The following is a 25,244-nucleotide window of genomic DNA, read 5'->3' on the forward strand; positions in this document are numbered from 1 at the left end:
GATTGAAAGTATAGTTAATATGAAAGTGGGTCATGTATAAAGAAAACAATTCAATCCTCTGTCCTCTACTCTTTTGGAACCAGTGGTTTGCACTGTAGACAGTAGGTATGTTTAAAATGTAGATTAGGAGGAGGGTTTGGAGATTATATCTTTGATTATTTCCACTGTGCTATTTGAGAAATTTTCTCAGAATTAAAGGTGTCTGAAAAAAATGTTGCGGAGAAAAATGAAAAAAAAAATCACAATGTTTTCCTCTTCTTGGAAACTTCACTGAATCCTGGTGCAAATTCAAAGAAACATCTATCCACAGATCTCCCATCTGAATGCAGCCCATTGATTATATCTGTCCAATAGATCATTATGATTGTGAAGGCTGGGGATATATTTAATACGGGGTGAGATTTTCCAGTTCTGTAGCTACTACAGATAACCCTCAGTTTGTGTCCATTTGTTCAGTGATTGTTCATATTTATGACAGTACTGAAAAAATGGGATGTATGGTCATTAAAATTCTACCATTGGAACTGCATCACCACCATGCCATACCACCATGACCACATGATTGCCATTTGCAATATTTTGCAAGTTTTCCTCCCAGCTTCCCACAAGCAAAGTCAATGGAAGCTAGGAGGGAAAGTTGTAAATAATTCCAGTAAGTTTCTCCTTCCGGTTTTTCTCCCGCCCACAACATCCCTGCCCAATTCTGTATATATAATATCTGCAATTACTACTGATACCATCTATGCTTTCACTTTACAGTAAAAACCTTCGAAACTCTAAAATAACTGGATTTCTAGGTAGTTTACTTTTACTGCTTTTTTACTACTAAAAATAGCATAGAGGTTTAAAACTGCTATTTTCCTTCATGAAATAAAATTTGATCCATAAGAAACCTTATCAAAATAAATGTATATAATCAAATACTTTTTCAGATAGTTCAAGTAGCATATTGCCATATCTGATTTTGGGGCCTGAACATTCCCAGATGCAAAACGTCCCTGCTACATACTTTTGCGAACTTATCACTTCCCTAATCATGCCCAATAAAATAGCTATAGTTTTCTCTGGAATATGTTCTTCCAGGTTCGCCAAGCTGCCTTTCAATCTCTGGGGCCTTTTATATCAACATTTGCAAATCCATCCAGCAGTGGTCAATTTTTTAGAGAAGAAGAATGTAAGAACACTGAAAGTCAGAATTTTATAGAAGAACACAGGTATGGATAATAAAATTCAATGAAAACAATGTTGAAATAAAATGTTCACACATTTCATATTTGCTCATCTATCTTTAGAAGTGAATCTCTCACATTTTGAGAGATAATGATAAAACATGTTACATTCTTTTCCTAATATTTTGAAAGATGATTCTTTGTTTCTGCCAAATTTCTGTTTATTGTAGAAAATCTTCAGTGTTTTTGAGGTTTCCATCTGTGAATGAGTCAGTGAGCTTATGTGTTGTTATATAGATCAGAGTGAATAATTTTTGAGGGAAATATGCCAGAAGTTGAGATCAGTTTCCTGTGTACTACAGTTTGTCTACTGTTCTTTGTACTTTAGTCTGGTTTTTACCCTTTTTGTTTTTATTCCTGTTCAGGCATCCTACAAATCTTCATTTCCTTTCCCCCTTTCTTACCCACAAGCTGCTGTTTGACAAACGGTATTCTAGCTAGATTCATGTGTGTGTATTAGCAATAGCAATAGCACTTAGACTTATATACCTCTTTACGGTGCTTAACAGCCCTCTCTAAGCAGTTTACAGAGTCAGCATATTGCCCCCAACAGTTTTGGTCCTCATTTTACCCACCTTGGAAGGATGGAGGGCTGAGTCAACCTTGAGCCTGGTGAGAATTGAACTGCCAAATTGCAGCCAGCCAGAAGTAGCCTGCAGTACTGCACTCTAACCACTGTGCCTCCATGGCTCTTATACTAGATAAGCTAATATTGACATCTGTTTTCATCCAGAAGTGAAAACAATAAGGATTTGGAAGATGTATCCACATATGATGCACAAAGCCAGACAGAGTTGTCTTTAGACACTGAGGAATGCAATTTTGAAGCCACCCCTGAAAATGACAAAGCAGAAAGTAACTTGGTTCATTTCCAGGATGAGGCATTGCTACATAGTACTTTGTCTTTGGAACCATGCAAAGAACCTTCAGATGAGAATGAACCCAGTTTTGATCATTGTACGTTAGCAGTGCTACCAGAGCCTGCATTGCATTCACAGGAAAACTCACTTGTGGAGCAAGAACTGTATAACTCATTCCATTTCTGGAGGACTCCACTTCCTAAGATAGATATTGATTTAGAGCTTCAGGAAAATGCAGAAAAGAATGCTTTAGCAAATCAGAAAGGACAACAGGAGGTTATGGCATGTGCATCTTCAAACATAATGGCTACAAGAAAGGAGTTGGAAGAAATGATAGAAAATTTGGAGCCCCATATGGATGATCCAGATGTTAAAGGTAATAACATCTTATATTGTAGTATTTTGTAAGTTGAGCTTTGAATTAGAGTTTTTATAAAGTTTATTAAAGTTTACAAATAGAAAGATAAAAAACTATAAGAATATAAAAATAAAATATAACTGCAAAGAAAAAATAATAAAGGAAAAAATAAAGGAAATAAAGTTAAATAGATCAAGAAATAACTGATTTTTCTGCTATTACTTTAAAAAAAACAAATAAAAGAATATTTAAATTATTAATGTTTTAGGATTATAATAGGAAACATCTGAAATGTGTGATTTAATGCATAATTTTTACTTTTGGTAACTATTTCATATAAGTTTAAAATAATGCTTTAGTTGTGTCTCTAATTTTCTCTGTGGAGCCAGTAGCAAGGAAGCCGAGAAAAAGGAAGTAAACACAGTTTGGGTTAGAAAGTTAGAAAGCAGGAAATTGCTAATTTGAAAAAAGCCCAGAAAGAATGTTGAATTGCAATATTTTAGCAATAGGAGAAAAAAAGATACGACAGACAAAACTCTAAATAGTAATAAAATTAATGAAATGAAATAATAAAAGAGCTGGTTAGAGAGACTTGGTACAATAGGAAAAATAGGTTCAACAAATGGGCTGTTGGCCTGTCTTATATTATCTCTCGTGTTTGTTTTTGTAAGGGTTCAAAAGTTTCCATTATTAATTAGTTTTACTAATTACTGTACAAATCACTTTTCTTTTACCTTGGTCCGATACTTAAATTGCCTATTCTGTTGTGAAGCTAGCATGATTTTACCAATATCACCCACGTTGTCAAGCCCAAAATTGGCAGTCATGGGGGAGGGTTTCGGGCTTGCCACATTCCTAAGGGAGGAGGAGTGGAGATAAAGAGAGTGTTTTGGTTTGGTGATCTTCCTTCCTGTGGGAAACGAGCTGTCCTTGCTTGGGCCCCTTGAGGTGGAGATTTATGACATCAAGCATCATTGAATTATTTCTATTGGAGAATGTGACTTTTGGGGGTTGTTTCTAACTTGTAATATTGTGGGGTAATTCCGGGTTGTGTCAGATCCGGAATTACCATGGACTTTCGCAATTTGATGCTTTCCTAAATAAAAGAAATCTGTTTTGAAGATGGACTTTGTATTTTCTTTTTAAATGGATTTCATCACTTGGAAACCTGACACACGTTTTATACGGCGGAATGCAAAAAGAAAGGGTAGCTACAGAAGAGATGAGCACAATAGGTCACATAAAGGAAAAACTGAGATCTATCCAAAGGCAATTGCTGGATAAATATTGTCATTCAGGAAGCAGCGGTTTAGTCAAACCTGAAAACTGAAGATTGGATTAGCGCAAGATGAACTGGGGAAAAACTTGATAATGCTGATCAGAAACCCAAATCAGTATAATTAATAAAGTTGAGTTATAAAGTTAGTCCAAATGTCAAACATGAGAATAAAGTTAAAAATCTAGAAATAATAAAAACGAATTATTCCATTTGATATGAATGTGCCTTTAAAATATGGTACTAGAATAGTACAATGCTTTTATTTTGAAGGTAGCATGGAAATTGTTCCTTCAGTGTAGTTTATATTAAAAGGCTAGTTTTTTGCAGAGTATTGAGCAAATAACCGTAATAATGTGCAATGACTAAATAAGAGATCAGCAAAGTGGAAGTAATGCTTACATTTTCTCCCACAAAAAGGCAACTTTTAGCAAACCTTCTCTGCTTTCTATTTCTCTTATTCTGCAGAGTATAATATACTTCTGACTACCTGAAGGTTCCTTTTATAAAATTGATAAAATAATATTTGGGAAAATCATTAAACGTCCAATGTTCTCTGTAACTGTTCGTATTGTTTATTTGTGGGAAATAATATATATTTAGCTGTTCAGACTGCACAACTTATTCCATTGCTGAACAAAGTAAAGGAAAAACAACAGTTAGTTTCTTTTTTGTTCATATAATTTTTATTAAAGAAATGTTTACAAGAATAAAAAGTGTACAAATTTTGAAAGAAAAGTAAGGAAAGAAAAATAATGAAAAAGTACACAGAAAAATAGAAGAAGGAAGGGGAAAAGAAAAAAGGAAAAAGTATAGTTTATAAAAAAAAAACAGCTTCTGGTCTTCTTGATAATGGTTACAATTACATTTATATTTTAACACCTCTGTCTAAGGTTTCCTTCTTTTCTTAGTCTAGCCTTTAAACAGCAATCAAAAGCTAAGCTGAGATAATCAGTTAGGTCAGGGGTCCCCAACCACCGGGCGCGGACCGGTACCGGGCCGTGGAGCACTCTTTACCGGGCCGCAAAGAAAAAAAAATAAAAAAAATGGCGGCTTTCTTCGCCTTCGGTGAATGCTGCTGGGATCGGGATCAAGGACACAAATGAAAGAAGGGGAGGGAGGAAGCAACCAAGCCTGTCCTGCTCTCTGGCTCAGCTCTCTCAGTCGCTTTCTCGCTCCTCCACCAGCCCAGGAAGAAACTGCTTCAAAGAAGCCGGGGGTGGCTTTTCCTGTCGCCGCTTTCCCCAGGCCCTTCCACCCCGCCCAAGCCCACCCCCACCCTCGTCCTCGCTCTCTCCTGCACTCCTGCCATGTCTGGTTCAACTAATAACTGCCTTTTTATGCCAAGCTCTGCCGAGGTAAAGCCTGTGGTTGAAACCTGGGGTAATCGGGCGGAGCTGTAAGGCGCACCTTCTTGCTGCTGAGATAGGTAAGAGAAGGCTACCCGCCTGAGAGGCCGAGGCGCCCTGAACTTGTTTAACAATCTTACCCGACCAGGTAACAACATCGATGTTCCTAGTCAGGTAATTTGCACACACTCTCGTCTCCCCGGTCCTTGAAAAAGTTCGCTGCCGGTCCCTGGTCAAAAGGTGGGGAACAGTGGGGGGGGTTTTCCCCCATGTAAAAAACCACAAATTAATCTTATTCCCTGTGCTGCTTTCATCTATAGTGAATTTAATAACTACTAGTACAACTAAATTAGGCTCTGAGAACCTCTAGTGCCTGTAGTTTGATGTTTTGGTTTGCACTGTTAAACAGGATTATGAAGCCTCTCCAATAATTTTCATATACCTGAAGTAGAAATTACATATATATATATATAGATAACATGCATTAACTTGTCAGATATGTGGTAATAAGATTGCTGTATAATAATTTTAGAAGTTAAACTTTTAACCATAAAAGACTTTAGAAAGCCAGAAAAAAGGGCTTAATAGAATTTTAAAAATTGTACTGGACTCCCTTTCAGTCTTTTTCGTTGTTCTGTATTTTCCAAAAATGTTGAGGATCCTACTTATATATCGGTTCTTAACAATTTTCAAACTTGGTTATTGACTAAATATACTGAATGGAAATTAGGTTGCATTTATGATTTGTGTTTTTTTTGGTGTTTGAATTAGTTTCACAGAGGTCAGAGAAAACTCTGGAGAGAATGTCTGCCTTGAGCACAAAGATATGAATGAATCTGCCCCAAATTATCAGTGGAGATCTCTGTTTGGCCTTGCCCTACATGTATCTTCAAAAAAAAAAAAAAATGAAGTGATGCTGAATACTAATCTGTGTATTATTGCTGATATATACCTTTCTTGATATATCATAATATTTCTTTTTTCTGCGCAGCCCAAGTGGAGGTACTCTCTGCTGCTCTCCGAGCTTCCAGTCTAGATCCTCAAGAGGAGCCCACAGCAAGCATGGGCAAGTTATCAAACTGTCAAAACGAAGTATGCATCAAAGACCAACTAATCTGTACATTAATCCGGGATGACACAGTGCCTTTAATCAATGATGCTGTTGAGGTAAAGAAACGAAAACATAATTTATGAATTTCTAAATTAGTATAGCACGTGAAATTCTAGATAGTGATTCTGTGCTGTGTAAATATGCCTGGGATGTTACTGCACACAGTCTTTCTAAAACATGTTATTATTTTTTCCCCACACACTCAGGACATTGTAGAATCCACTCTTCGTTATATTCACAATGACTCAGACTTGAACACTAATAGTTGTTTCAGCCCTGAAGAAGAAAAAAAATCTAAAATTCAGGTATATTTTAAATGTTTCTTTCAGGTTCATAAAGAAGCGATACCTTCATAGAAGCTAAACCTATGTATCATTAATCTCTAGTCTATAACCCTTAACCTGTCAGGTCATTATTTTAGAGATATTTTCTTACCCAAATAGAAAAATCAATGTCTAAGGGCAAAAAAGCAGTAGGAATAGGAGCAACTTCTGATTCTGTAGTGACTTAACTGCAGCTGACTGCCCTCCAGCAGCCAGTGGTGGAACCAGTCTACATAGCCACCAGAGGGGTAAGGTACGACCTAACTACTGAACCCCTAGGTGGTGGCGTAGCAGTGTGGCAATATGGAAGCAATCATAAATTCACCCAATTTCAAGCCCATAGGAATCCTGGGTTATGGATGCCTTCTGTAAATTAGCCATTTGAAGATTCTTGATTCAAAAACTGTTGCTCTATGATACTATTTTGGCTCATTAAAGATTACATATAGAGTTTTAGTGATATACAGATATTTATAGGTATTTATCAGTTCTAATTTTTATTCTCCTATTAGTGAGCTTTGACACAGTATTGGAATTTGAACGTTCCAGCTCTGTGTTTAGCCCTGAGAGAACAAAAAATGAACATTAGGTCAAACATTTCTGTTTCTCCTTGTTTTATTTACACTTAAATAACAAAACAGCTAAAGACATTGCTCTAATCCTGTTCTTACAATCATTTTTATTGTTTTTATTTTCCAGTTTTAATCTTTACTGTTCCCTTGTAACTCAAACTGGGATAGACTGGTTTCCCTCTCGGCTTTTTCAATCTCATGATTTAGAAGGAAGATACATACCCTTAACTTTGGCAGCTGCAGTATAACACTTCCATGAATCTGTTATGCTTTAAATATATCTAAACAGCATGCATGTAGCCTTTTTTCATCTTTTTGCCTCAAATCCTGCATCTTTGTTCATTTCTAAGATGCTGCTTTTTAATAGCAAGAGCAATAGAACTTAGGACTTATATACTGCTTTACAGTGCTTTGCAGCCCTCTCTAAGTGGTTTACAGTCAGCATATTGCCCCCAACAGTTTGGGTCCTCATTTTACCCACCTCGGAAGGATGGAATGCTGAGTGAACCTTGTGCCTGGTGAGATTTGAACTGCCAAATTGCAGTCAGCCAGCAGTCAGCAGAAGTAGCCTGCAGTGCTGCACTCTAACCACGGCGCCACCATGGCTTAATCTTAAGACATCAGTGTGAAGTAGATATTAACAAATTTGGATGAGTTTCAATTTATACATATAATTTTTTTTAATCTGTGTTTTTTACAATTAGACATGGCATTCTCATTGAATATAATCCTAAAATTTCACAGTTTTAACATAAAATCAGAAATCGGGTGTTTAAAATTAATTGTGAAACTTCAAATAGAAGGTTGGAGAGAAATCATTAAAGGTGGGATAATTCCCCCCCACTCTTTATCCAAAGAGACCATCTTGGACAGGATACTTTAGTCCTGTTGGATTGGCCAGCTCATAATTTCATTTGGGTTTGCAGCCATAAATGTATGACATGTGTTGCACCATACAGTCATGCATTCTCCTCTTCCAATTTTGCAGAGGGATTCTGTTTTTCTCTTTTAGGATGTTGTACCTCAAGCCTTGCTAGACCAGTATTTATCCATGACTGATCCCTCTCGAGCTCAGACTGTTGATACTGAGATTGCCAAACACTGTGCTTATAGCCTTCCAGGAGTGGCACTTACCCTGGGTAGACAGAACTGGCACTGTCTGAAAGACACCTATGAGACTCTAGCTTCTGATATGCAGGTAATGGAAAATCCACATTATACTTGGATGGTATAGAAATGTGTTATGCTACCTTAAGATTAATTTGTCTCATTGACATAATAAAAAACAAAAACAAATGTTAGTTTATTTCTTGTGCTTCTTGGATTTTTTCATGAGAAAAGTGTTTTAGGAAAAGTGAGAAAGTTAATTTGTACATTATATCTCTCTGTTTAGATAATCAAATAACTAATGGAATTTTATTTCACTCTACAATAGTTATACTGAAATTTGTTTGCTTGTTGAGATGTTATTTCTATAAAATATCATTTTTCCTGCTTAATTGCTGTTTAAGAAGTAAACCTGGTTATCTAATAAAAGAAAAATAAAGCAAGAATTAGAAAAATATTTTACTTCCTGCTCAGTAATTGTTACAAAACTGCTCTAATATTTCTAAAACACCAGACATTATTAGCAAGAGAGTAGAATTGTTTTACTGCAAAATTGTAGGCAAAAAAATAAATATATGAGATTTTACAGTCAGTCCTGTATTTTGCTTTGAAGTATAGGTAGGCTAAGTTACATATCAGGCATCTAATCTGGTAAAAAAGAAAGCTTCTGATATAAAAATGCTTTGTTTAATATTCCTGGGCTGGCAAGAGTCAAAATAATTTTTAAAGAAATTGGGAGAAAGACAAATGAGCATAACCTGTTCTTTTCCTGAAGATGTTACTCCTATTTTCCACTGTTGTTTTTTCTAACTTTCTTCCGATAAAATTCAAACATATTTTTATTTGTTTTGCTTTAATAATGTACTTGCAATTAAATGAACTGGAGTCATTTTGTATAATTGATAATTGCTTGGATCCTTTCAGTGGAAAGTTCGAAGAACGTTAGCTTTCTCCATACATGAACTTGCAGTCATTCTTGGAGATCAGCTCACTGCCGGTGATCTGGTTCCAGTCTTTAATGGCTTCTTAAAAGATCTCGATGAAGTTAGGATTGGTGTGCTTAAGCACCTACATGATTTTTTGAAGGTACATTCTTCTTTTCTATATATATTCTAAAATAAATTGGTATTTTTCCTTCTTTCCTGTATTGTTCCGTGTTGTAACTTGTCAAATTTATTTATGAAATAATTATTATATTTGTAATTTAATTTCTGATGTAATTTTATATTGCACATTGCTGTCTTACAACAATCTCAAAAGTGCCTTTTAAGACAACTTCACTTTTTATACAGTGATTTTACTCAGATTCTCTTAGCAATTATTATTTTCTACGTGATTCTTAAAGTGTTTCATAATTATTAATTCCAGCTTCTTCATCCTGATAAAAGGCGGGAGTATCTTTATCAACTTCAGGAATTCTTGGTCACAGACAATAGCAGGAACTGGCGTTTTCGAGCAGAGCTTGCTGAGTAAGTTTTTGCGATAATTAGATATGAGTACATGTGTAAGGGCATGTTGCTGGCTTGTGACATTTGAACCAAGATCTGTCTTGTTTTTCTTTTAATAATCTGTATCCTAAACCGAAATGCAATCCAAGGAGCTCATGTTGGAAATGGCTTGTTTTGATTGGATGTTTCTTCTTACCACATCCAATGTGCTGCTTAGACACTCCCCTGCTTTCGGTGCAGACCAACCAGGAGGGTTTTGTCTATATTTAGCAATAACATCTTGGCAATAAACATCATCAAGATCCTTGCAAGGACTGAGGCAAGAATGAAATGAGTTAAAAAGTCTCATTGCATAATATTTGGAAATAAATCTTAGTTTGTTGCAGTTATTGATATTATCCCCATCCTATTATATTTGCATTTTTAAGCAAAGTATTTAGGAAAGTTTACAAAGAACAAAATTCAGAGAATGCTTCTTAAACTGATTATTAAAATAGCCATAACTATACTGTTCAAAATGAATATAGTTAATATTTTGAGAAAATAGAAAACTGGCTCCTTATTTTTTCTCTTGCCAGATGAAAAATTAATAGCTAGGACCCCATCCATGGTTACTCATGTGTAGGTCCTTATGGGTTCAGAAGAATTTATTCTCGATAGAATTTTAATTCAGAGAGATTAACTACTATAGTGATATACTTTGTATTATGTGCACAAGTCTTACTTTTAAGAGCAGAAACATTTTTCTGCTCTCTCAGATACCCAAGAAAACATTCCTTGCTAAGTCTGGAACAAGCAAGGAAGGTAGCGGGTGACCTGTAGATATTAAAGAATGTTCCATAATCAGCAGTGTCAATAAAGCAGATGGTTCCTGCTGTCTTTTGGTTTCCTTCAGAAAGGTTATACTAGGTCAGATCAGAACTTAGTTCTATGCTGGGAGAGACCATAGTTCTTTGCGATATATCATCATTTTCAATGAGGGCAAAGAATGCCAACATGGAAAATATGAAGAACAGCCATTTAATGTTAACACGTCCTGTGAATGATGGGTCCTCTGTGAGTTAATCAGCAATAAATCCAACAATTGTTGAGTCAGTAAATACATTTGATATTTTCAGACAATGTTATGAGTACTAAACAAAATGAAAAATACCATTCACAGACTGGCTTCTAAGGCTGGTCATAAAACACCATTTCATACCACCAAGCAAGCAAGGTTGTTGCAACACTCCTTTCTATTCTACCCAGGGTACTTCTTTATGTATTCCTATGTCTTCATCTTTTGGCGGGGAAGGGAACATTTACAAACAAAGCATTTGGCTATAACTATTTTTTATTCTCTCAGCTTGCCTGTGAGACTGATGTAGAATCCAAAGGCATCTTGAAAAATGAAAATTATTCTGAAAGCTAGTCTCCTGCTTTGGTAGCAAGCCAGCTTCTTTTTTATTTTTGTTGAAACATCTTATTGCATTGGCAGGCTGCCAGCCATTGGCCTTATTTAAGCTAATGAATTCCCTTTTAGGGAAACCTGCACAAATAAATCACTCATCTGCCCACTTTGACACTATTGCTCACAACTTTGTCAACAGAATTACTCAGATTCACCTCACTCTGAACTCTTCATGGGAGGTGCTTGAAGCAATGACTGGCATAAAATCCTGCAGTGTTAGCTGAAGCTTCTGGTCTGTAGACTCTTTTCAAATGACCAGAATACTGTTGAACAAGTTCTTCATCATGTTTTGACTGGATCTGTGCCTACCTAGATGTTTTGGGGAACAGGTGGGAATGTGACAGTTTGCACTCATGGTAAACCTGTGTTGCTTACCACTAAATTTCCAAATGCAATTGAAAGTGCCTATCAGATGGCTTGGTACAAGACAATTTAAGGATTAGCAACTAGAACCAACTCATTCTGTGTTTTCACATACAGGAAACCATAGGGGGTTTGAATAATAGTGATCTTAAAAGATTTGTTATATTTTAAGACAGTTGCAAATAAAAAAATAGCATATGGTCAACTCATTAATTTCCATTAATTGTAACAAAATTATTATTGTGATTTTTGAAAATAATTATGACCTCTTGTTTTGTTTTTCTATTCCTATAGGCAGCTGATTTTACTTCTTGATCTGTATAGTCCCAGAGACATATATGATTATCTGCGACCTATTGCCCTCAACCTTTGTGCAGACAAGGTTTCTTCTGTTCGATGGATTTCCTACAAGCTGGTATAAGTTAAAAAGCAGTCCTTGAACACAACAGTTTAATACACCAACTATTTTAGTGATTGATTTACGTAATGGACCATGTTTTCTAGGTTAGTGAAATGGTAAAGAAGCTGTACAATGCTCCAACACCAGCATTTGTGATTGGTCTTATGAATGAACTGATTGAAAGATTCTGCAGATGTCCAAAGTGGTCTGGTCGACAAGCATTTGTCTTTATTTGCCAGGTAAGAATTATTATTCTACTTCTTCATAATCACTATTGTCTGTGGCTCCTTCATTTTCAGTACTGAATTATTTTGTTTTATTGTTCTTGTTTCTTTGTTCCTTACGTAAAAGGGAAAAAAATCCCAGTGGCTTGCTCTGGATTAGTGTAAATGTTGATTATTTTCTCAACCTAATTTAATTAGTTATTAATCCAATTAATTTTGTAATTTAATTACTGTAGTTTAGCATAATTTATTCAGCAAATTATATAATCACAGGCATTTGTGGCCTATTCCAAATATGTAGTTTAACAACCCAAGATTTCGTGTGATTTCGTGTAATTGCTACATATTTCATTATCCAAAAGAAGAATTCTTTTTAACTGACTGATTGATTGTATTTATGACAAGATGAGGAGGAGGCCGACTTGGAGAAGAACATCAAAATTAGAAAGAAAAGGGGGAAAAAAAGCCGAAATCTGTCATAGATTCTTGTTACATGCTACTTTAAGCCTTTATTGCTCACCTCACTGTCCACCATTAAATATTGCTTGAATGAAGCAGGTGTTTTTAGGTATCGTTCTTTTTCAGACTATTATAGAAGATGACTGCCTGCCAATGGATCACTTTGCTGAATATCTACTGCCCCATTTGCTACACTTGGCCTCAGACAGAGTTCCAAACGTTAGAGTCCTGCTTGCAAAGACCTTAAGACAAACACTTCTAGAAAAAGGTTGGTGGTACTAAACTTTTCAAATTCCCTTGCTGTCTTTCCTGTTATCTTGAAAGTAGTTTCCTATGTGCTTATTATCTAGAAGGGAATGACAAGGGCCACTGAGTAAACCTTTGTTTTAAATTGGATTGTAATCTTTGAACTAAATTAGAATGTGGAGAGTATTTGAGCCAAAAATTAGGGGGTTATAAAATTTTGTAAGAACTTTAGGTTTGAACAAGGGAGAAATGGAGATATTAATATAGGTAGGTAGAAAGTACTCAGGAAGTACAGAATTTGCTTCTCCTTTGCTTTTAACTAGTTCATGGTCAAGGCTGTCTGAAGTCTCAGCTGTAAAAACTCTTCCTATAATGCAGGCTTAGGCCCAAGAGAATTCCAATAATTTTTGGAGAGGCTTAAATCATCTTTTAAAAAAAGTCTCCCCATAACACACCTCAAATGGCTGAAAAGTTTTACCTCTCTTCTTTACGATGTTATAGGTAATCCTCAATTTATGACCATAGTGGAGCCTGGAATTAAAGTTGTAAGTCATGCTAGTCATTTAGTGGGTCATCACACCACCGTGCCCAATTTTACTACCTTTTTTGCAGTGGTCATTAAGTGAACGCAGCAGTCATAAGTAAATGCAGATGTTATTAAGCAAATTGTTCACGATGGGCTTTTTTTTTGTAAGAAACCAGAAGTAAACATTGGTTTTGGGCAAAATAAAAGATTATAAATCATAGTCTCATGATCTTGGAATGCTATCAATGGCTATAAATGCTGGCCAGTTACCAAACACCCAAAGTATAATCAGTCGTCAGAACTTTGAATATGATTTGTAAGTAGCCTGGGGGGAGGTCTGCCGTTATTTTGAATGGTTGCTAAGTGATTGGTTGTAAGTTGAGGACTATCTGTACTTTGTGCCACGCTGACAGCCCCCCTATCTAAGCCACTCAGGAAACGAGATGAGCTAATTCTACTTTATTGTAAGGTTACATTAACAGAATTTCACAAGTCTGACTATACAACTCTTCCGCTGTTCATTTTAACCACCTGATCAGTTCAGGTGGGTCCTTCCTAAGTTTCTTCCTCTGACTATTAAGCCGCTGAAGACTCCTCCCATTTTTCTCTTTTCTAGGCAGCGTATCTTCCCATCAAGGCCATTCTCACATACCATTATACATTGCCACTTTAGCTTTCAAAACAAAATAAAATAAAAAGAGCAGCTCCTAATATCAAAGTAGTTGCCCACTCCTGCTACAGTGACTAAACTGATTGTGGTTACCTTATATACTTGGCATGTGCTCATGAATAAATCTGCAATCCTGAACACATGTATGGGGAGAAATTCCACTGGACAGGATTGGATATATATTTGATAAGATTACATTTTACCTTTTATTCTTTCCAAACTATATATATTAACAGTGAAAGAAAGACCTTGCTTTCAAAAACGTTCTCCTTTTTAAACAGTCTGACAAATAAAAGGCACCTGATAAATGATTATTGAAAAGATTAGTAATGGGGAGGGGGGAATAAAAGACAGACTGAATATAGAAAAGAATGGGAAAATATTTATGGGAGTAAGAATGTGAATAGAAAATGAGTTGGAAAGAAAATACTGCACAATAAAGAGATTTTATTGGCAAAGTTGATAGCTTAAAAAAGACTAGGAAGGTAATAGAATAAGGAAGAGACAGAAACATAATCTATGAGAAAGGGCCTGTAAACAGGGAAGGACACTGAGATGTGGAGGGAAAAAAAATAAGCTAAATAATTCATCCTGAATTCTGCAGGGTGAAAAGGACACACAAGATAGAATCGATCATTTTTAATTAAAATGCAAAATATAGGTTAGGTTTAGAGTAAGGAACTGGCCCAGAAGTCAGAATGAAATTACTGATTGCAGCAGAAGTAGATCCAACATTGTTTATTATCTGAATTGAGGTAAAGGAGATATGAACACTAAATGAGGAAAAAAGAAAACAATCTCTTGGCTCCTGTGGATTTTAACTTACATTTCATTTCTGCAACCCTCTGATTTTGATGACCAATGCTTGCTATTTCATGCATGCTGATTGGAGCATGAGTAATAATAATTCATTCCCTTCCTTTGTTTTTTCCCCCTCGATACAGAATACTTTCTGATGTGTGTTAATTCCCATCAAGAGGCTGTAGAACAGACAATTGTGGCCCTCCAGATGGATAATGACAATGATGTCAAGTATTTTGCAAGCATCCACCCGGCCAATACCAAAATTTCTGATGATGCTATGAGCACAGCCTCTTCAACTTATTAAAAGTAGTTCCTGAATGTTGGTATAATTTTAATAAAAGAGAACAAACCTTACAAAATTGTAGGCAATCGTCAAGTGCCCCTAACATGGATTACTGAAACCTCTTTTCCACGGAGGAGAGAATATCTTGCCAGACTTAACTTCAGTTGGATGTTATCTAAATCTGAGATCAAGAATTTTGGAGTCAAGGAAAAAAACCCCGTTATGTGTTGAATCTTGACTCTAGAAAAACTTTGCTCAGAGGATTGTATTTGTCACCAGAGCCTTAAATCTTCTGTCTTCCTGAATATGTGAAACTTGAATTGTCTGAGCATTTTCAGTGTAGAAAGGGAGTGATCTCCAGAGACTTGTCATTTGTTTTCTGTCAAAGAGTTACCTTAGCAAACTCTTTCTTTCTTAGGAACCAATAGCTGGCGGATTTATACCGAGAAGCAAAGAAGCTGTCTCCAGTATTAGCTATTAAAGTTTTTAATCTTGGAAAAGACTTAAATTTGTGTGCAGTTGGGCACATCCTTAAGTGTGAATAGTTTTGATGTGTGTAAATGAGGGAAAAGTAGAAGTTTGGTGTTTTGTTTTTCTCATCTTAAGGATTCAGTGCCAACATTAAACCACAATCTGATTTTAACCCTTAAAAGACAGCATATTGCTGTGTCTGTGAGCAGAAATCTATGCTGAGTACCTGTGTCCTGATATTTTTTTTCATGCTGGTCATGACCTGAAGGAAATCTAATAGCACATGTACTTCAAGTCAGGTATTTTAAACTTGATCATGATCGGTTCTGAGGTGCAACTTTTTCTTCATATACTGTACGTATCTTGGACCACTCGTGGGACTGCTGAAGTCTTTAATCATGCTATTTCAGACTGTTGTGATAAAATGTTCTTTCCTTCTCAGAATAAAAAAATTATTAATAAGAATGAACTTTCCTTTTCTTAATGCCATGTAATCCCTTGAAACTATGAACTGTTTTTTATAAAAATACTTCCCTGTTCCAGTGTTCAAATGTGCCTAAAATACAGGTTTAAATTAGCATGATTATGTCAGTGTGTTTTGATTCCTATGTTTTCCTAAAAAATAGTTGAAAGTCCTGATTCTGTTGGACAAAACATCTGTACAACTAATGTTTGTGTTTATGTTTTCATAGCACCAAATTGCAACGAAGGTATTTTAGGGGTGGGTGGGAAATCCGACTTAACCTCAGTTTGTATGCAGGTCTTTTGAACCCTGATTATACACAAGTGTCTGTTTTTAGGATTGCAGTAGATTTATTAATGCCAAAGTAGTTAAGAGCCCTAGTGGTGCAATGGTTGGAATGCAGTATTACAGGCTAACTCTGCCCGCAGCCTGGAGTTCAATCTGATGGGTTTCGAGGTGAATCATCCTTCCAAGGTTTGCAAAATGAGGACCCAGATTGTTGGGGGCAATAAGCTGACATTGTAAACTGGTCAGAAAGTGCTGTAAAGCAACACGAGGTGGTATATAAGTCTAAGTGCTATGTGAACACCTCAGCATATTTTATAATACAGTAAGACACTGGGATGGGAATTCATAAAAATGCCTTCCTGTGAATCCTTTAAATTATAGCCTGAACTTTTAAGGCCTTGTTCGTTTTGTTAATATAATTATATGTATGCTTTTTCTGGTTAAGCCTAGGTCTTTGTTTAAGCATACAGATCTGCATGCGCACACAAACTGTTCAATTAAAGATTTCAAACCAGGTCAGTTATCCAGTCCTTTAACAGGACATCTAACTTGCTCGAAATACACTAGGAATGGCCAATATTCATGGTAACCACCCTTTTAAGGAAACTGGATGTAGGCTATCCTTGCATATTCAAATGCTCTGCTATAACATTCATATCACAATTTTGTTAATAGTATTTCTCATTTCTGGGAAAATATTTGATCCTATCAACATATGACATGTTAGATATAAACATTAGGGTTTTTTATGCCTGTTTTTAAAAACGGCATCATTGTTGGAACACCTGCAAAAAAGGAGAGCAATGACTGGGGGGCTGGTGGCTTTTGAGGACTTGCCACTTGCTGTTCTTGATAAAATCACCTCTCCAAAATGCTTTAAAGGGGCATTCTCTGGAGAAGCCACATTGTCTCATGGATGCTCAGGTGAGTTGGAGGGGGGATGTCTACTTCTCCTACTGTGATCTCTAGCTTAATTCTGTTGATGGGAGAGGCAATAACATAGGGCAGCATATGGTTGGTGTTGTGCTATCTGCAAAGTTCGTTTGGCTTTTCACACACACTCGCTGCTGTACTACAACTGAAGAGAACATTCTCAAATTGCAAACTGGCCATTCAGGTACACTGTGGTTTAGTTTAATTATGGCTTGGCAAAGCAGTTGGGGTGTTCCTAAGGTGCTAGTGTGAATGAAGACTTTTTGATATGTTGAAGAAGCCATAAACACAAAGGCTGGGCCTCAGCTGTCTATAGGGGGGATGCATAGGCCACGCTTCCCCTGAGACTGCTAGTGAAGCAAAGGGCATGTGCAGAGACAGCTCTTAGAGCTGCTGATCAAGATTGGCAAGGAGCCTGCCTCTTATTTCAGAGAGGGATTTATGAAAAAGCTCTGTTGGAATACTTTGTACAGTGCTTTTCCTAATACATTTGCTGTTTTCTCAAGCTAAATCAAAAGGGACAGAAAAAAGTTTCTGCTTAGGTATTATCAATCCATATTTCATCAGCTTATTAAGAGGGCATTTCCCTCTAAATGTGAGCCAGTCTACATCAAAGTGCCAGTTAAACTGTTGAGTTCCTAATTATAACATCTTTTATGCAGAATCCAACCTGGATGGGTTACCAAGACGAGGTTTTGTCTTGAGCTTTTGGACTCATGCTGGTGATCATCTTCAGGGAAGGGAACTTCCTCTAGCAGAGTGTATCCTTTGGGCTGATCTTTGTGTGTTTATATGGTTCCCGTTGTATGTGGATCTTTTAGATGTTGATCCAATCCAATTAACATCTTAAAAAGCCATATACAACAGGCACCATATAGTTATCACACACAGAAGCCCAAAGCACACACACTGCTAGAGGAATTTCCCTAAAGAGGTGCCCCAGCATGAGTCCCAAAGCTTTGAAGACAAAGTCTCTGGTCCCAGTGACCAACTCAGATTGGATCCTGCAACATTATCCTGGGACATGTATGTTTGCCTTTATTCGTAACATCTTTTATATCCAAACTGAAAATGACCTTAGTCCTACTGAACCTCATTTTTGCAATATCTGTTGTGAAAATATAGTCCATTTATATTCTTTATTGCATTTACTCTGTCATAACATTTGACTCATGAGTACCTAGTCTTCAGGAATCTTTACTTTTCTAAATCATTTCATCCACATCCTTAAAACATTTCAGCAAAACAATTCCCCTGCAGAAATCGTGATTCTTCTGAAGCAGGTTTCCTTTTATGTAACTTACAGTTTGGACTGGCATTTTTTTAATGAATGCATTCAAACAAATATTTTAACCTCTATCTTCTAGTTTTGAAATTGCTATTCCTCCCTGCTATGGTTCCTTTTTTGAAGAGTTAGCAGAACATGAGTTTCTTGGGAGCTGGCCTTATGACCATATGTATATTTTTGATTTTTTTTTAAAAAAAAATGTAAACAAAAATTGTTTGCAAGTTTCATGGCTTCTTCTCAAATTGGAACAGAAGGACCATCAGCAAGAGTGGATATGTGGCAATTGTAAGCAAGCTTAATTTACAACAATGTGCAGCATTCTAATCAGACCTGTATTGTCATATAGCATATATTTAATCTTTGCTTCCAATTTTGTTTTTGAACCAATGGAACTTGAACAATACTTATGTATGTTGGTATTTTTCTTGTGCAGCATTATATATGAAACATACCAATTTCATTTCCTTTCTTCAGTCTGTGGGAAAAGATACTTAAGAATCGGATAAGCATATGACTCCTTCCTTTAAAAACAGTAAACATTTGCTTAGCTAATACCTGCTTAAAACAGAGTTGGAACACTGAATACACTGAAGAATGACATGGGGAAAATAATTATTTTCCCTGCTATAATAAGTCCCTAATGAAAACATGGAGTTGCCAAACAGCAACAAGATTGTGTTCTCTTCCAGCACATTCTGCTATGATGAAAGAAGCACATCAAAATTTGAAATGGGGAAAATTCAGATTCTGCTGTCAGACAACAAATACAGTTTAGGGTCGCAGAAGCAAGCAGCAGGGCATATGACTTTGCAGCATAGATAGGTAAACTTCACATCTACTAATCTACAGAAAATTCATAAATGAAAGAAGTAGGAATGAATAGAAATGTAGGTCTCATTGCTGAGCTGCTTTCTCTTCATTTGGGTGGATAAAAACATTTGGAATTAAGAACAGTTTGAGCTTACAATGAATTAAGTTCAAATCAGGTTGTTGTGAACATTCCAGAAATGCTTTGCACTCAAAACTTTCAAATTTGCCAACAGGTAGTAGTTTGTATCCCAAGAGGATTTTTTTTTCAACTGCTTTCCCTCATTAGTTAACAATTTTCTGCCAGAGAGAGTTGATTCTGATTCTTGATTAGACTGAAGAATCATACAATCCAGAAATGCGAATCAGAAAGACACACAATTAGTAATCTGTCCTTTTGGTTTTTCTGTAGAATTGCATTTATTTAATACAAACATTTTTCATAGGTTCAGTTGGTTATTTCCACATCAGGGTTTTCAATGTGGGCCAGAGAATTTATTGGTGAATCTTAACATTTTTAATTCAATAAAACCATTATAGCACATGGCTGTTAAATTTATTTTCTTGATTAACATGTTCTTGACAAACAAAAATTAGCCAATATCAAAATATTTGATGAACATTGATTATAAAAATTTGACAATTTAATAGAAATTAGTATGAATTCAAAACAAAAAGGTTTAAATACTGTCAGAAATATAAAATGTATGTAACAGGCAAAAAAAAAAAAATCTACCTATAACTGTCATTTAACCACCCTCCATAAATTTTCTTTAAGGTTTTAAAAAAGTCGATCTTTAGAATGCATCTCAGTGCCATTTGTACAAACATTAAATCATGGCCAAGGATTCACAACAGTGCAATAGGCAAAACGAAAAACAAAAAAGTCCACCCACCACATAAAAAATAAATATTACAGACAGAAACTAAATAAGCTACAAGCACCCTATAGAGTTCAATTAACATCAACCACTTCAAACTGAATTGGGATTTTAAAATGATGTGACTCTGAAGCCACAATTTATTGTAAGAATTCACTGCTGGCAATGGTAACTAATTAAGCATAAGGCAGCTAAACATTTCCATCACAAATTTATGGGTATGTATTACCTGCTTTTTTGTTTATTGGAATCACCCTCTTTTAAGCACACAAGGGTCACAATACGTTCCCCTATTGCCTTTTAGAAAATGCCAAAAAGAGTTTGGAGATGGACCACCTTCCCTCCATTGCATTGTGCTTGAGAGGCCCACCAAAGCACTTACAACACACTTTTCAAATGTGTACCAAAAACTGGTACAAGTTCTACAACAATTATGAAGCCCTTTCTGAATGTAATACTTCTTTCAAACCCACTAAAATGGCTGAGATTATCATTAATCTCAGTTCCAAAATCCTGATGGAGGCTTGCACACTTGTGTTGCACTGTACTTCAAAATGCTCTCAATCCATCAAAGAGTGCAACCAAAATCACCAACTCTTTTTTCTAAATCATGGGATCTTGATAATCAACATTAATTTCTTTATCAAAAGAAAGAAAAAAAGGTCAGCATTATGAAGTTTGCTATAAAACCTACAAAATGCTTCCCTTCTTATTCCTAATTAATTGGCAATTCTAGGAATCAATTTTACATATTACTGCATTGATGGGGTTCAAGAATTCATAGTGGATTTGTGGATATGTGCTTATCAATCTTTTCAGCTTAATTTTACATGTACTTTCTTAAAGCTTTTAAAAAGTCAGATGAAAACATGTTACATAATACTAAAGTTTTGATGATCTTCCACTGTTTTGGGCACATCTATTTTGTAAAGCTCCTTTGTTACTGAAAGGCACAAGTAAGAGTGAATAAAAACAATTATGAGGAATGAGAGCAAAAAAATTACAAAGCAAATAAATGAATGGGACATGGATTAGATCTCCCCATTCTTAACCAACGGCCACTTTTTATACAGTTACTTTACCCCCACACAGAAAAGTACCGACCATTGTGGAACATACTTGCAAACATCTATTTTTCTGTGCTAAGTGTGGCTTCTCTACAAACACTTAACCGACAACTGCACTGATGAGATGTATCAGCCGTAAATAACTTCATAAAAGCCATTTCTATGCTAAGAGCAAGTTCCTTTTCAAGACCAGAGTGGAAATGCTTCTTACCAAACTTTCTTTTAAACCAGACTACCCCTAAATGGCACAGAGAGGGGTCGTGCAGTGTTCTCCCTCTTCTGCTAACCTGTTGGTTTCAGTGCTGGTCAGAGAGAAACATGGTCATCTGCACATGTGGCCAGAAAGATAACCAAATGGGAGAGAATTTTTTTTTTTGGGGAGAGAATATGTCCCTCTATTGCAACCTTCTCTACCTGAAATTTCTGGTGGTCAAGAATTACCAGACATATTGGTATATGCCCAGCAGAGTATGTACTTTTTCCTACATCCGTGCAATGAAATATCTCGTATGAAGTAGCCCTTGGACAGATAATGCATGAGAGAATTTGAAAGTCTGCTTCAGAGTGAGTATGTAATCATTCTAAAATGTACCATCATCCCCTCAATTCTCAAAGATCAGCCAAAGCTAATGTCTGACAAGGCTGAGTAACTAGAGAGCTGCCCCCTTCCTGCGATATGTCTCTCTGCTTTATCTTTCCAAGTAACCTGAGCCTGATAGGCAGAAGCCACATATAGGACGGGGACAAAATATCCCCAGAATGTAAAAGAAAAAAATATTTACAGAATGTACAGGCCATAGATTTACAGTAAGTTGCACAGTCCTGGCTTTGCACAGGCAAGAATCCAAATCCAATTAAATTGGAGTTTCTTTTCTGTCCTTGCTTGGAGATGGCTTTACTGACTCTTGGATTGCCTTTGGCTGCTCTTTCATAGCTTTTGTCTCTGGGACACTGTCTCTTGGCAGGGGCGGCTGCTGCTGCAAGGGGCCCCCTCGTTTCTCAAGCTCTTCCTCTTCCTGCACCTGCTGCTCCGTTTTGGCTCGCTGCATCTGCAAGAGGCGAAGCTGTACTCGCAGTTCAATGATGGCCTCGCGCTCCTCGTGAATCGCTTGGTTCAGATGGTTATTCTTAACCTTGATCCAGCAAAAGGGGAAAAAGGGTCACTTCAGCTTTATACACAGCCAGCTACTGATGGAACTAATGAATCATTAATAAGGTACTCCTCACTGCAGCTCTCTCTTGGAAGGGAGACAAGCGTGGTCTCATCAGGCAGAACAAAACAAGAAAGGAGGCCCTTGGAAAATCCAGCCCTAGCAGAAATGAGCAATTTACAATGGCAGATTCAAAGGCAACATAAAATATGCACCTCCTTCCCCCAGCCTGCCTCATAGGTCTTGGGAACTGTTAATTATTTATTCATATGTATTCATTTTTTAAATGCCCTTAGAAATTTTTATTTTCATTTTTATTGGGGGATTTATCACTCCACATAGGTGAAGAGAGATGTGAGTAATAGGATATGAAGTGGTTGCCCAGTACACATCACACCTTAGCCATTAACTCACAAGCGTTCACTGTCGCATCCATGTCAACCCCAAGTTTTACTGAGTTCAGAGGGGTTGACTCTTAAGACTTGTAAAAGCACACCTGCAAACTGCAAAAGCCTAGTTATATCTTTCTTCCTTAGCTTTCTTTTCAGCTATAATAACGAGGCAATAATGTTGATCAGTTTTTCAGGCTGTAGTAAAGACTGCTGAAAAAAAATTAAGCATTCTACAAAGTGGGGGTCCTTGCTTTTCTGTATTATGTATCTCTATGTACTGCTTTTGCTGCCAATTTTAAGAAGTTAAATTACAGAGTTTATTTCTGGGCAGCCGTTCAGGTTTTTTGTGACACTTGATCTATTCTAAGAATCAAAGAAAAGAATTATTTCAGTTATATGTTTTAACTGAAACAGGAAACCTTTGTCTGAACAATATTCTGTATTTCATCTAACTGGAAGCGTTTATTAAACAGTAGAGAAGCAACATGGAATGCCTTTATTGGAAAGACAGGAAAACTTTTTCAATGAGAAGGTTAACCAGGAAACCCACAGATATCTGATGAAACTTCCTGCATGGGTAACATGGATCAGTGTTGGCATTTTTTCCCCTTCCACAATGTCCTTTTTTTAAAAAAAAAAGCTTACATGAAAGAAAACGGCAGCATGGAAAACAGGCTGGCACAAATTTAAAAAGATTGTCATACTCATTCAATTATTTTTGTTTTGTTGTTACATTTCATTCCTCAGCAATAGTACTGATTTTAAAATGAGAATTTCAAAGCCAGAATGCTGAGAAATATATATTTGTTTCTTAAATAAAATAATAAACTCCTTGGAAAGTATTGCAGGAGCCAACCTTAGTCTTAGTGGTGAGCTTTTCCATCAAGTATCCGTCCAAATGTCACATTCACATTAACTCATAGCTTTTTTAATTTATAAAATGATTGCATCAGAGCAAACATAATAATGTCTAAATTATGAACAATTGATTTGCTATATTTACATGAAAATAATACAGTTCAGTGCTTTAGTTTCAACTGACCATTTCCCCCATTTTTAAAATGTCATGTTTTACTGTTTGAGTAAATGTAAAAAAATCAGTTTTTACTCAACACTTAAAAACATCATTTCTCTCTTTGTTCTACCACTAGTGCTCATTCAGTTAAAATCTGCTAGCATAACAAAATCCCATAGTTTTTCCTATTATTTTCTCTCTCTCTTTTTAAATTATCCACAATGGTTTGATCCTGAAAACTGTTGATGCTACTTTGCATTTAACAGTCCGCTTACAGAAGCAACTGCTAATCAAACTTGTTTCGCACCCTGATACAAGTGTTTCTGCCCTGCAAATCTACAGATAGAGGGAGAGGCAGGAAGATAATCCCACATCTTCACATATAAGATTGAATGGAATCCATTGAAGATTTCTTAACTCAAACTATTTATTCATAATATTTTAACAAAAATAAATCTTGCCTGCTTAATAAACAGTGTAATGTTAACCTAAGTATTATACATTCCTTCAACATTGTTTCTAATTCTTTCATTTCCAATTCCTAAGGATTTAAATTAACTAGAAAAGGATACGCAAAAGTGACGAGAACAATGCAAATTGTATATAAGACTACTTAGTCTTAAATTAGGGAATTCAGCAGACTGTACTCCAAAGTAATGAGTAAAAAATTTCACCAGAAATTTTTGCTTCTATACTGCACACAGAGAACCAACATTCAGTGGTAGAGCACATATTTGGCATGCATAAGGTCCCTGATCGGGTCCATATTATCTCCAGGTAAACTTGGGAAAGTTCCATCTAACCAAGCTTAGTATCATAATACAGAGCTAGGTCTGGTCAGGATAGATGAATGGCCTGCCTTGATATATCAAGAGAGAATATTATGTTCCACACACTGGCCACAGAACAATACATTTGAAAATTTACCAAAAAACTCATCTAATCCAACCCACTGACAAAGTGGGAAAGGTGCTGTTACAGCATCTGGTAATGACCTCTAACTAAAGGAGGATCTGCTACTTTCTAAGCTATGCTATTCCATAGGTAAGTAACTTAATTTTACAAAATTCTTCATATTTAGTTGAATTTTTCTCTTTTGTCATATGTTGCATCACATATTTCCATGCCTGAATAAAGAACTCAGTGAATATCTACTGCACAGAAAGCATCTCACCTCTAGTTCTTCATTCTGCCGTTGCAAATCTTCTAAGATAATCTGTAACTCTTCTTCATCTTCACTCTCACTCTCACTTTCAGAAGAATATTCTTCGGTTTCACTGCGACCATGCTGACGACTAGATGTGCAAGTATAAATTTTGTAACAACTATCCTTTTTAGCTTGGTTTGCTATACATTTTTCAAGCACATTCATTCACACACAATGAATATACTCCAAAACACAATTTAATGAATATAAATGCTCATGGAGA

The 25,244-nt window shown here is 36.2% G+C and overlaps 2 protein-coding genes across 12 annotated transcripts in view; one reads left to right on the forward strand and one right to left on the reverse strand.

Annotated features, from left to right (window-relative positions):
• The window catches only part of PPP4R1 (protein phosphatase 4 regulatory subunit 1), a 36,644-nt gene extending 20,650 nt beyond the window's left edge, over positions 1-15,994 (forward strand). For 3 of the 5 annotated variants that reach the window (XM_026671923.2, XM_026671925.2, XM_087961507.1), the window contains 11 exons: positions 1,084-1,214; positions 1,963-2,465; positions 6,064-6,239; positions 6,390-6,488; positions 8,091-8,276; positions 9,110-9,271; positions 9,554-9,654; positions 11,741-11,861; positions 11,951-12,085; positions 12,656-12,797; positions 14,916-15,994. In XM_026671923.2, coding sequence (XP_026527708.2) covers positions 1,084-1,214; positions 1,963-2,465; positions 6,064-6,239; positions 6,390-6,488; positions 8,091-8,276; positions 9,110-9,271; positions 9,554-9,654; positions 11,741-11,861; positions 11,951-12,085; positions 12,656-12,797; positions 14,916-15,079 — 1,920 coding nt within the window. In that variant the 3' untranslated portion in view covers positions 15,080-15,994. The remainder of the gene's footprint in view (positions 1-1,083; positions 1,215-1,962; positions 2,466-6,063; positions 6,240-6,389; positions 6,489-8,090; positions 8,277-9,109; positions 9,272-9,553; positions 9,655-11,740; positions 11,862-11,950; positions 12,086-12,655; positions 12,798-14,915) is intronic. The other 2 variants (XM_026671924.2, XM_087961508.1) reach the window with 1 other exon arrangement.
• The window catches only part of RALBP1 (ralA binding protein 1), a 48,389-nt gene continuing 28,373 nt past the window's right edge, over positions 5,229-25,244 (reverse strand). For 5 of the 7 annotated variants that reach the window (XM_026671922.2, XM_087961512.1, XM_087961510.1 and 2 more), the window contains 2 exons: positions 24,989-25,109; positions 19,704-22,389 (listed from right to left, as the gene is read on the reverse strand). In XM_026671922.2, coding sequence (XP_026527707.2) covers positions 22,111-22,389; positions 24,989-25,109 — 400 coding nt within the window. In that variant the 3' untranslated portion in view covers positions 19,704-22,110. Of the gene's footprint in view, positions 6,232-19,703; positions 22,390-23,155; positions 23,421-24,988; positions 25,110-25,244 lie in introns of those variants that run through there. The other 2 variants (XM_087961515.1, XM_087961514.1) reach the window with 2 other exon arrangements.

This window comes from Notechis scutatus, chromosome 3, assembly GCF_049901735.1.
Source record: "Notechis scutatus isolate UNSWTSFEM ecotype Mainland chromosome 3, rNotScu1.2, whole genome shotgun sequence".
Taxonomy (NCBI): Eukaryota; Metazoa; Chordata; class Lepidosauria; order Squamata; family Elapidae; genus Notechis; species Notechis scutatus.